The 13290-nt window shown below is 39.8% G+C and overlaps 1 protein-coding gene across 1 annotated transcript in view; it reads right to left on the bottom strand.

The window, feature by feature from the left end:
• TRPA1 (transient receptor potential cation channel subfamily A member 1) overlaps positions 1-13290 on the bottom strand; it is an 812153-nt gene that overhangs the window by 304796 nt on the left and 494067 nt on the right. Inside the window, exons 15-16 of the mRNA XM_078686165.1 lie at positions 7146-7312; positions 2336-2426 (exon numbers count right to left, since the gene is read on the bottom strand). Of these exons, the coding sequence (XP_078542291.1) occupies positions 2336-2426; positions 7146-7312 (258 nt within the window). The remainder of the gene's footprint in view (positions 1-2335; positions 2427-7145; positions 7313-13290) is intronic.

Below are 13290 nucleotides of genomic sequence, written 5' to 3'. Positions count from 1 at the left end.
AATTGTAGGAATGAATGTTCCAATTACTTATGGCAATATTTTATTGGGTGGTCTATTAGATGAATCAAAAATGCTTCATGTAAAGGGAAACATTATCGATTTACTTATTGTAATTGCTATCCAACATGCTGTAATTAATTGAAATGATAATAATAATACATCTTAAATAGCCTGGTGGAAAGGTACATGTTTGAATCGTTAAAATCATGAAGTTGATAGTATTAAGGTGGATAAATGGGACCTTCAAGATCTGAGGTTTCTAAACCTCCTTAAGAATGAAATTTCATTGAATAATATATGACTAGTTATGTTACCAATTATTGTTTAAAATAATATGATATTAGATGCCTTTTAGGTTGAAATAGATGGTATTTCTATTTATTAAATACAATCCAGTAAATTTAAAAATATATTGCTTCTTTCAGTACTAAAGAAACTCATATTTAATATGCCATGGATATGATTCAGAGGATAGCCAAACAATATAGTATTAATTGTTGAGTGGGTATACACATTTTGCCATACTTACATTTTAATTTAGGGGATAGCTGAGAAAAACAAACTTTAAAACAGTTTCCATTGAATTCTCCACTACCAAAAAGCTGCCAGAGACATCACCAAGATTACTCATTGGAGAATGACAATTTCACACATTTCTGGATAATACCACAATTGCTTTGACAAAGGTGACGAGAGGAATAGAAGGACCCGTTTTCTGATATCTTTTGTGTGCCTGCCTACTTAGACCCCAATTTAAACTGTGTAGTTTTTATGTTGGCCTTGAGTTCTGAGGATGTAACACTGTATCTGCCTATCATGTCCACATGTTTCCTCTGGTAGCAAATGACTACCAGTGATACTTCTATTTAGAAACGTGTGCAGTATAAGATTGACTGTTCCAGGAATTACAGTAGCTTGAAATTATAATAGCTGCTTGTAATGCTATGGAGAGGAAAGAATGTATGGAGAGGACACGTTTTCCTTTTCTGAGCATTAAGGGAAATACTAGCCTGAGAAGCTATTTTCTTTATCTTTTATTAACACATTTTGGATTTGGTCCTTCTAGGAGCTATGGTATAGATGCATCAACAATGCCATTTGCGATTTCCTATTAGCGAAAAATAAGGATTCACTAATAAGGAATAGCAAAAGTCTATGCATGTAGAAATTGCCAAAAAATAGCAATTTCTAAACATTCCTTGAATTCGACTCACAAATTGTGAGTCGCAATTAAGGAATACCCCCCCCATTCATTCCTATGAGCCTAGAGGCCCATAGGAATGAATGGGAAGACATTCTCAATTTGCGATTCTCAATTAGAGAATCGCAAATTGAGAATGCAATTTCAAGGGTGCCAGGGTGTCAAAAGGACCCCCTGTTACACCTCTGAAATCTGCATATGAGAACATCTTGCACACACACATGCCCCAAGGGCATGTATGTGTGTAAAATGGAACTTTGAAAAATGCACTTTAGTGCATTTTTCAAAGTGTTTGCAAATTACCATGAAGTTCAACTTCATGGTAATTTGCTCCCCCTATTAGCAAAATCGCAAATATTTTTACTTTGATGCATTGCATTTAAGAAATCTCAATTTGAGATTTCTTAAATGCAATCGTAATTTGAGTAATCGCAATTTTGCGATTTCTTAAATTGCGATTTTTGCATTTGGGATGATGCATCCCAAATGCACAAATACTGGTCGCAAAGGGGCAGATTCTGAGAATCTGCCCCTTTGCGACTGGTTTTTCCTTTGATGCATCTATACTTATATTCCTCAATTTGAATTTAGCCCCTGTATATAAGCTTTAACTTCTTCCTTTCCTCATTCATGATGGCTTTAAGACATAAATTTCAGTTTTTTACTAGAGTACTTTGTACATCTGGAAAAAATGACAAATATGGATTTTATCATTCTCAATTGGGAGTTTAAACATCTCTCTGGCTAAAGGTGCAGTGAATTATATGAAAGTCACCAATACCGAGACATTTTCAATGGAGACTCTCCAGTTTTGAATCTGTATTTGTACCGAACGTCCATTGCAAAAAACACACTTGTGCTGAGTGATTAATGGAAGTACAACATTGACATCTGCTCAATATCACATTTTGTACTGGTTGCTTGTGAAGTCTGCTGCATATTTGTGTAGTCAAAAGAGCAAAATTGCTCAGTTGATAGTATATTGCCTATAATTGATCCGACATTTACTCACGATGACATGGCAAAACCTATGGACATATGTACTATTTTTTTACTTAGGTTTACAGAGAAGAAGGAACAAACATTGCAATTGGCATTAAGGTGGTATATACAATAGTCAAAAACCATACTTACAGTGAAGGCTTCAGGAAGATGTTGAATCATCTCCAGTATAGGGCATTTAAAATGAGAAGTATGGGAAAATGTCACCATTATTTCTGGCAACCTGCAAAGTAATATGATAGGTTTCAATTTGAGAAAGTACATGCCAATCCAGTTATAAAGCGCTGACTAAGAGTTGCATGTTGTGCTAAATTCCTGTTAACACAAATTTGCAACATCTGCAAATAAATGGGCAAGATCTTCTGGTAAGCAAGTTTAACTTTACAACCAACCTTTACAAGTTTTTTTATGCACAATGTGGTTATAATAATGAACTTTGATAATGTAGTAATAGTTTATTTAAGGAAGCAGAATGAGAGGACATTGTTATAATTCAATTAACTTCCACATATTGCATCCTCTGTCTCTCCAAATTACACCATTTCAGTGTCATCAAAACAATAGTGTCTTGTCTTCCTTCAAATAATATAAAAAACAATTGTCTTAGGCGTTTAAGACAACAAGAGACCATTCACCTAGCATCATTGTAAGTGTATATGATTCAAAGGCTATGGTGCATTTAAATAACTGTTAAAGCTACTGATGACCAATTAAGACTGGAAATAATGAACCAAGAATGAACACTAATAGACACAACAAAGGGGATGAACTTGGAGAGAGTGATCATTTTAATAATAGGCTTGAGTGGAATTTATAAGTAACAATTCTTATTGTGTGGACACCTATTTAGCCATGCCCTAGTTATTTAGTTCAGATAGTTTATTTTGAAGAAAAATATAAATATTTTTATGTGTGGGCAGCCCTGCAGAACATTCAGGTACTCCAAAAATATACCAGTGTAGCATCAAGATTGGTCAGAAATTAATTTGTGTTGGCTTTCAGATATTAGTTCATAAGTTGTTGATTTTTGAAGACCTTACTTTCCTTGGAAAGTGCTTCTCTGACATTGCAGTATGAATTTCTAATTGATTAAAAATTGTGAGTTATCACATCAGCACTACAGAGAGTAACATTCTTTGTCATTTAAGTACCTTTTATGATTACAAAATGTAACACATAGAGCTTTTTGGAAATGAATGAAGCAACAAGCACTTTGCAAAATAGATAACAGGAAAAGAACAAAGGGGCTCATTAGGATGGTGGAAAGCCCGCCACCGCCAGCCGTGCGGTGGCGGGCCCTCGGCCATCTGAATGCCTATTTCCCCATACCACATTAGCATGGCGGGGGCAATCATTTTACAAGCGTGGCAGGCGCAAAGGCTGCCCACCATGCTTCTGCCACAGGCAATCATTACGATTGCCTGGCAGAGCAGATAGGTGGGGAAATGGTTGCGGTGCCTAGCAGTCACAGCCCGCCAGATTACAATGCTGGCATCAGTCAGCCTTCCCATGGCGGACCACCATGGAAAGGTTGGCGGAGGCTGGATTCGGGGGCCAGTTGCAGGCCCCCTCTGTGTTGGGAAAGGAGTTGTTGCACTGGGGTGGTACCCAGGGTACACCCTGCATTTCCTTTCACTGCATGGCAGACACTGCGTGGTGCCTGCCACGTAGTGAAGGGAAATGCACAGCATGACATTTTGACATTGCGTACGGTTCTGCAGCCGGTAGCACCGCCCGCAATGTTAAATGCCCTGGATGCACCCACCAGTATGGCGGGCGCATCGTAAGTGCAGTGGTGGGACTGCTGCATCTCTGGTGGGAGATCCCAAACACCGCAACGATGGCGGGTGGACTCAGGTCCGCTCACGGTGTGTTGCTGGCCGGGGAAGACGACGTGGGATTTCATGTGCTTTGTTAGCGCTGGTGACTCTGAGTGGGGCGTCCTGAGGGGAAAGGATTCGAACTGCACCTGACGCCGAGGGACTGCGAGGCCCAGCAGGCTCTCTGCTCCCCAGCTGCTGCCTCTTCCCTCGGCGTTCCCGCCCCCCCGCCCGCAGTGTTTAAATCTCGCTCCTAATCCCGCGACGCGGGACGCGCACGGGACATAGCCCGGTGCGAAGCCCGGGCAAAGGGCGGGCCCTCTACGGCCTTCAAAGGCCGGATAAGGACAGGACGGGCCACTCCCTTTGATTGCCACACTGAAGGTCTACTACATAGAAGGGGTAAAGACCCCCTCTAATCGATCCGTTTCCATATTTGTGGACCTTTTTCACATATCACCGCCCCATATCCCCTTACCACTATGACCTCCAAGGGGGATTTTCGAACCAGCGTGGCAGGTTCTGGGCAAACGTTCTCCCTGTTAGACGAGTTAAACCTTTTATGTAAAACCAAATATGCTACTTTGGAAACTCCCCCTCCGCCCAAAAGTGTTAGCACACCTCCGGACAAGGCAACTCTTTCAGACTCCCCCATATCATTAAGTAAATCCTGTAGCCCGATCACACAAAGTATTGCACTCCCTCAGGTTCCATCTGCGAAAAGGAATTATAACGAAGTCAATCAAGGTGGAAATAACCCCAAAACCCAAAAATTGTGTTTAAGTCCATCCACTGCTAATTCTCAAATGATCCCACCGATTGCTGACTTTCCAGAGGTCATAACACCCCCTCCCCACTCGCACATACTACCCCTTATCGAACAATTGGTCAGCTCCATGATAGCTCCGTTGTTAGAAAAAATTAATATGTTAGGGGATAGGCTCTCAGGAATAGAGAAAGCCATCAAGTCAAACTCGCTGGCTGACAAATGTAGTGATACATCCAACCGCCCTAAGTTACCTTTTACCCACCTTGGTCCTAAATTACTTGTGCAGGATAAAAGGCGTCAAGCGCAACCTGCTGGCCCTAGTGCTTCGGGACAAAAAACAGCTAACTACCCCACTAAAGTTTCCCTTCCTCAGCCGACCACATCTAGAGTAGGTCACAATAAAGTTAATTCTATCCATTTACCACCGGAAGCGGCCCCATACGTGTGCATCCTTGCGGGTGTACCTGCTCTCCCACCTGGAAAAACTGAGAGTCAATATGACCTAGTTAATAAAACCAAATTTTGGATGTCAAAAAATAGGCCACTGCCTCGTAATCTATATGGGGCAATAAGGAGCGTCAGAAGGGTGGGTTGGTTGGGCTCTCTTCCCAAAGATGTTGTGGGGGACCTGGTACTAGTGAGATTTAGAGACCGAAATATTGTCCCTTACTTGAAAACTTGTCCGCCTCAAGTAAGAGACGGCCCAATATCCATATGGGACCTACATGACTTTTACCCCATAATCCCGTGTTTTCCACCCCTCCCGAAATTATACCCCATGTAGCAGGATCCACTAAACGCATCATGATTTTCTTGGGAAACATCTGGACATGTAATAATGACCAACCATGAACTCCTATGACTAACCATGAACTTCTCTGATACTGTCTTAACCTTGGAGTGGAAAAGAATTTTTTACGATTGGGATCCTACCTCACTGTATCTTGGTCTCTTAAAATGTTTTTATTATTATCTGGATTGTAAATTGTATTTATCATGAACTTTTATGGTTTTGTATTACAAAAACCGAATAAAGTATATATTTGATTTTGACTCAGGTCCACCCGCCATCGTAATGAACCCCAAAGTATGTAAAAGCAGGCGTCACAAATATAACCACATTTTATTAACTAGCTAATAAAATAGGACTGGATAGAAAATAGAAAAAAACAGGAAGAACAATATAAACACAAAAGAAAGGTAGAAGAAAATAACAGACGGAAGAGTTAACAGGAAAATGGGGCAGGAGTAATGAAAAGAAAAGAGGAAGCAGTACGAGCTTAAAGATAGTGAAAGCGATATGTAGTGGTAAAAGAACCAGGAAATATGCAGAGATGGGTATATTAGGCTATTGGAAAGTATCAGGCCCTAAGAACTAGGTAGGTGTACTAAGGTAAATGCAGGCATAGAGATATTAGGGAACAATCGGGGTAGTAGTACTAGGGTACAGGCTTGACTAGATATACTATGGTATACACTAGATATACTATGGTATACAAGTGATGTTAGACATGCAGAGTGGAGGTAGGGCTGGAAATAGTAGGGTATAAACAGGGATAACAGTTCTAGAGTGCAGGCAGAGTTAGACATACTAGGGAATATATAAGATAAGAGGTAGCATGGTATATGTAGGGGCACTATGCAATATTCAGTGATAGAGGTATTTGGCTATACGCAGGTGTAGAGGTACTAGAGAACAGACAGAGATAGAGGGACTAGAATACAGGCATGAGTCAAGCACTGTGATTAAGAAAAAGAATTGTCAGGAAAAAGAAGATAGGAAAAAGCATGCTGTAACAAAAGCATTACTGAGATGATAAGATACAAAAGTAGAGTAATATGTGGGTCCTACGCAAAATAAAGCTAAAAAGAACACATACAGGGAGGAGTGTCAATGCTGAATGTGAAATACCCACCCCAATAAAATAGATACATTGAGTCCTGCAAAAAACAATACTAAGGAATATATTTATTTATTCACAAGAAGAGCATTCATGAGGATAAGTTTAACATCTCACTAATCTTAAAAAATACAGGAAAATCCTTTTATGGAGAAATGTTTTTCAGAAAAGACTTTACTTGCTGATGTCTTTCTTCATCACATAAAACTAAACATTGAGGGCTGCTGGTTTACGGCGCTCTTTCTACTTCTCCAAACCCTAAATGAGTTTCTCATATTGAAAAAGAGGTCAACTCTGAGTGGTCATTGCAGGTCAAACAGTACGTGATGTCTCTTCCACTACCTCTGGGGTTTTGGTAAAATGACATGAATGGCAAAAAACAGAATTGCCCGGACACTGTAATGCAAAAAGGATTTTGCCACAGCTTTTGAGCAGTTTTCAAGGCTTCCTACCTGTCACTCTGAATAGCAGCGAAAGCAACATCCTTTTTCCCTCGACGTATTGCTTCATGTATGAAAGAGGCAGACTCCTTGTTCAGAATCACACCAGCACCATTGTCAATAAGAAGTTTTACTGCTTTTGCATGTCCTTCTTGAGCAGCTAAATGAAGCGCTGTGTTCTTTTCAACAAAACAAGCAGAGTACAACAGATTTAAGTAGAAGCCACACTTCGAAGATTATTATTTCAATAATGCAAATGTTCTTTCCTACAACATATTCAACTAGGATGTTCCTATATGAATGAATTAAAAGCATCATCATTAAATTAATGCTGTTCTGAAGATATGCAACTAGACACAACGAAGGGGTAGCTTATTAGTGTCTTGGCTCGAATGTTCAGCAGCTGGTGTGATGCAGTAAACACCCCTACCAGACTGGGGAAGAAGGGTCTGGCTTGTTTAAACATTGCCACTACAGCTGCAGGTATTTCACTCAATGAATCAGTTTCAAGCACCATGACTGAGGTGTCACATCTGAAATACTCCTGCAGAAAGGTGCAACTGCTGCCACAAAAAGTAGGCCTTGAAATATGCTCCCAAAGAAGCAGTGCTTTTCTGTTGTCCAGAGCCAAGTAGCAAAAACTAGCCTTCTGACTTAATGAGGCCCAAGAACTCCTGACTCAACCCATGAGCATGTATTAAAAATGGTGGTTTAATTGGTGTCAGACTGTGGCCTCCATTATCACTGTGTTGTAGGTGTAATTGCATTTATATAACGCTTACTACCCCCGACGAGGGGTCCAAATGCTTTTTCGGCGAGTAGCACTGTACTCTGGAACACAAAAAGGATTAGTGGTGAATTAGTGTATGGAGATATAAATATAATTTGAGCAGTGGACGTGTGAGTTTGTTATTTGGAATGAAAATCGATAGTGGAGGGGTAGAAGAGGGAAGGGCTTGCATTATATAGTACTTGCTACCCTTGATGAGGTATCCAAATTGTTTTCGGTGGGTAGCACACTACTCTGGAACCCAAACAGGATTAGTGGGGAATTAGGATAGGAAAAATATCAAAGTAATTTGAGCGGTGGACATGTGAGTTTGTTATTTGTATTGAAAATGGATATTGGAGGAGTAGAAGAGGGAAGGGTCTAGATGGTTTTGTTTGGGAGCTCATAGCAGTAGGAGGAAATTTGGGATGAGTAAATGGGAGGTGAAGTGGGAAGAGTCAGCGGGAAGTGTTTATAAAGGCTTTTTTGGGAGCTCTGAATAGTAAAAGAGGTATGAGAGGATGCAAGGGGGTAGAGGAAGGAAGATTCTAGAAAGGGTTATTTTGGAGATCACAGTAGTAGAATGCGGTTTGAGATGAGTCAGAGATTGGTAGTAGAGGATATATTGAGAGAGGTATAGGGTGAGAAATAAGGTGGTACATTGGAGCGAGTAGTAGAATGAGGTTTGAGATGAGTCAGGGAGTGGAAGTGGAGGATATGTTAAGAGAGGTATTGGGTGAAACATAGGGTAGTGCTATTGAGATGCTGAATGAGAAGTAAAGTAATAAATATAAAGATGCATAAGTGCATGACATGTATATATGTATAAGGAAGGTAATTTATGTAGATGTACGTTGTATTCAATAAACCTAGACTTTCAAGTATTGCTGCACTTTAATAATTGTTTTGTGTGTAATTTATTAGTGAAGCAATTGTAGATACATAGTTATGCTAACAATTCACTTATTCATACAGTCACCTATATACATGTTATAGATAGAATAATATTTCCATAAGTAATATTTACATTTGTTTAGCAGAACTAACAAATATCTATATATTTATAAATATAATTATTAGACAAGTTTCTACAAAGCAATACACATATGTAGGTACACTTCTATACTCCAAATAAATGCTTATGTACAAAGGGATATGTTTGTATATTAATCTTTAAATGAGGTGGTTATGTGTGGAAGAGCCAACTTTTGAGTAGTATTCTGAAGATAGGTTATTTGTCTGTGGATCCTATGTTTGGGGGTAAAGACTGGAGTTCCATAGTTTGGCTGCTTGAACAAAGGATGTGCCACCTATGGTTTTATTCTTGTATGGTGGGATTTTGAGGTGAGTTGCCAATCTAGAGCAGAGGTTCCTTTGTTGAATGTATTTGTTGATTTTATTCCTGATGAAGCGTGGTCTTGTTCCATGTATCGCTTTGTGGGTGATACAAAGCAGCTTTAATGTGGATCTTCTGGCAACCGGTAACTAATGTAAGGAATTCAAGGTAGGGGAGATGTGGGCTTGTGATATTATATGTAAGAGTAGTCTGGCAGCAGAGTTCTGAATCCATTGTAGTCTTTTCATAGTTGTTAAAGATGATCCGTGTAGAGGCTATTGATGTAATCAAGTTTAAACAGAACAAGAGAGATAGTATGCCAGACCTTGTGTGGAAATCCTAGGCAGGGGAAGATTTGTCCCAGAGTTTTCTTTTAATAGTAATGAAGCTTTATCTTGCTAGTTTGTCCACTTGGGCAGTCATTGATAGCTTGGAATTTATGATAATTCTGAGATTTTTTACTTGCTATGATACTTTAGGCGGTTTTCCCAGCTCGTCAGGCCAGTTGGTGAGTTGGACATGATTTTTCTAATCACCACACGTGAATATTTCTGTTTTGGAAGCATTCAATTTGAGATGGCTTCACTTCGACCACTGAGTTTCTAATGACTTTGGGGATTCCAGTTTAAGGGGTATTTGTGGGTCCTCTGCCTAGGTATAGCATGTGCGGTGAAATTGACTGATCAGTGCTGCTGATGACTTCACATAGATGTTGAAAATCAAAGGTGAGATGATAGAGGCTTGAGGGACCCCTGCTTTTATGAAGTACAGTTTGGACGAGAAAGGGGGCTATGGATGACATTAGTTCTGTTTTGCAGGTAGGATGCAATCCAGTCATGGGCAGTCCCCTCTATGCCGGCTTCATAGAGTCTTTGTATTGGAGTGACATGGTCAACCATGTCAAAGGCAGCTGAAAGGTCCAAGAGAAGTAGTGCAGCAACCCCATTCTGTTCAAATGTGTTCTCAAGGTTATCCCAGATGGCGATGAGGGCAGATTCTGTGCCTCTTCCCAGAAGGAAACCTTTTTGGAAGTCGGAAAGTATGGAGTCATCTTCAATGAATTGTGACATCTGGGTAAATGCTGCTCTTTCTATCAGTTTACCCAGGAATGGTCCATTTGTAATAGGTCTGTGGTTGTTGGGGTTAAGCGGGTCTAGATTTCTTTTTCTTTATTTATGGGTGTTTTTAGATCTTCTGGAAATATTCCAATAGTTAAGGAATTATTGATGATTCTTCTTACTGGTGTGGCAACAGAGGTAGTTAGAAGAATGTTCTTGAAGGTTTGTGGTGGACACGGGTCAGAAGGGCTGCAAACTGGCTTGCTTGCTTTGACCAGGTCCATGAATTCATTGTGTGATATTTGTTGGAAGGAATGGAGAGGCTGGGTTAGCGTACTCTTCCAGTGTTTATTTGGAAAAGGGTTGATGCTGGTAGCTTTTCTTTGTTTTAAATAGTTGTCCAACATGTCTGCTTTGGTTGTGTAATGATTTGCCAGAATGTTTGTGAATCCTTTAGTAATGGAGTGAGCTCCTTCTAGGCAATTTAGTTCATGATATTCTGTGAGAATTTTATAGAATTCTTTAATTGAACATTTATTATTTTGAATTTTGTCTGAATTGTATTTTTTGTAGTTTTATTGATTGGCGACTTGTATAATCTGTTAAGTTTCTGTAGGAGAAATTTGTCTTGATTGGTGTTTGTTTTGAGACAGTTATTTTGTAGTTTTATAATTTGCTGTTTTATCTCTTTTAGCTCTGTATTTCTCCATAGTGCCCGTTTTCTTTTGTTCTGTTGCATTGTTTTTAGTGGTATTAGGATTTGAAAACTTCCTGTAGCCACTCATATAATTTTTGCACATAATGTATTGTGTCTAGATCTGTGCTGGATGTTAGTTGTGTTTCTAAGTGTTCAAAATTGAGTTTGTTCCACAGTAGTTAAGTGGATGCATGTAAGGTGGTTTTAGGTGTGTTGCTTTGTGTTGTTTTAAGTTGGGAAGCAGGAAAATGGTGGTCTGACCATGTGACTGGAGTAACTGCTTGAAAGGTAACTAGTTCTGTATTTTCAAAAATGACATCTAGGATGTGTCCAGCAATGTGTGTGCATTTGTGGATGATCTGATGTAGGTTCACTGTGTCTAGGCCAGTGATGATTGTTTTTGAATGGGGCATTTTGGGTTTGTATAACCGAATGTTTCGGTCACCAAGAATGCATAGGTTGGAGTGTAGTGTTATTAGGTTTGAAACTGTGTCTAGAAGTGTGTCTGGGAATGTTGCATTGCTAGGTGGAGGTCTGTTAAGGAGCAGGAAGTTACAGGAGGAAGTTGGTGTAGGGTTGCATCTGGTGAAAAGAGCCTCACACCCTGCTGCCTGTGTGGCACACATGTATTCTCCAGGTCTGAGCATTGGTTTCCCTCCAACTGTAGGCATGTGGATCAGACAATAGAGTTTGCATCAGAACTGCTTACAGGAATGTAACTACATCTGTGTGCAGATGAAGGATTAACAAGCCTAAGTTCAAAAGAAGCAAGTGGAAATCAGAACCTGTTTTGTAGCTATCCATAGTCTATAACATTCATTAACAGATTTTCGCCCACAATTCAACCAATGTAGTGAGGGTCCTCTAATTTTGAATTTGGTAATTATGAAAATTCCTGACATATTTGAAGGGTACTCTAAATCGCCCTGATATGTTTGCCTCCATTGGAATATGATAGCTATCCATCGTCAGAGTCAAAATGGATTGAATGTTGAATTTCTGCCTAACATCTACCATAATAAACTTAGTCATGCAGATGTTGATAATACTTTTGAGCTAAATCTTGAACAACCAGTCCAATTTACAGTCCAATTTCCCATCATTCATAGTTGAGAATATCTAGGGTCTGAATTAGAGTTTAGAGGTAATGTGTGGGCCTATAAGTGGTACACAATTCTACAATTCCTGAAGGAAAAGCTAAATCAAATGAAGATTGATCCTGGTGAATATCCTCTTATTACTATTCATTTTTGTTGCCTAATTTTTCCTGCAAAAATCGAACTATGGTAATTTGCATATTCTATCCCAGAAGAATCACTGCCATTAGCATTTCTGTTTTTGAGTTTTATGTTATGTGCATTTATAAATTGTACTGTCACCCGCACGGCTGTCCTAGCACTTGGTAGGTGTGTGTGTGTCTAGCCCTGCCTATGCCCTGCCTATGGTGAGTGCAAAATGGCATTCACTTTTGGAAAGATTATACGGTTCAGCGACAAGAGTAAGTATGTCACTCTCTTGACTTCACACATAAGAACATAATACTCATCTCTTAAGAAAAATAATGTCTCCCGTTGCTAAATCTAAGACTGTTATTTCTACCTCCATATCTGCAACCACACAGACATCAACGAGAGTTCCAGCACCATATAAATTCAGGTCAATGCAATGTCATAGCAGATATTTTCCATGCACAAATGTAGCAGAATATTTATCTCAACCAAGCAAGTCTTGAAAAACCCACTTTTGTTGGTGTGCTCCACCAACACAGTGCTTGTATTTTCAAAGACAGGTACACTGAGGTCATATTTATGAAGATTGTGATGCAGGGCAGTGCAGCAACTCACCTTGCAATGCTGCCCTGCATCACAGGGAGAGGGCAGGAATGCACAGTGTTTAAGGTCTACAGTGCATTCCTTTCCCCCTGCACTGGTGCTGTTAAGGCAGCCTAGCGTCAACGAAGGCACTGTTGCACCATGGTCCAAGAGGGCCTGCGTTACATGCTGGATTGTTTTTGTGCAGGAAGAGGCACTTACCAGCATAGAAACAATCCTTAGAGGCTTATTCCTCTATCTATGTGTTCTCAAGAATGCAACACACATAGAAAGGAAAGAGGAAGTAACAAGGAGAAATAAAGATATTTCTCTTTGATAAGCCTCTCCTGGGAAGGCATAACTTTTTGGCAAATTCCGAGGATTACCAGATTTGGTAAGTCTGGAAATGAGTCAAAAACCATGGGAGTTGTGCACAGCGTAATGCAACACAGTTATTTGCGCTGCATTGCATTAATCCAGATTTAT

The sequence above is a fragment of the Lissotriton helveticus genome, chromosome 4_1 (genome assembly GCF_964261635.1).
Source record: "Lissotriton helveticus chromosome 4_1, aLisHel1.1, whole genome shotgun sequence".
In the NCBI taxonomy this organism is placed as follows: domain Eukaryota; kingdom Metazoa; phylum Chordata; class Amphibia; order Caudata; family Salamandridae; genus Lissotriton; species Lissotriton helveticus.
Note: the sequence above shows the minus strand (reverse complement) of the source record. Positions and strands in the feature narration are given on the sequence as shown.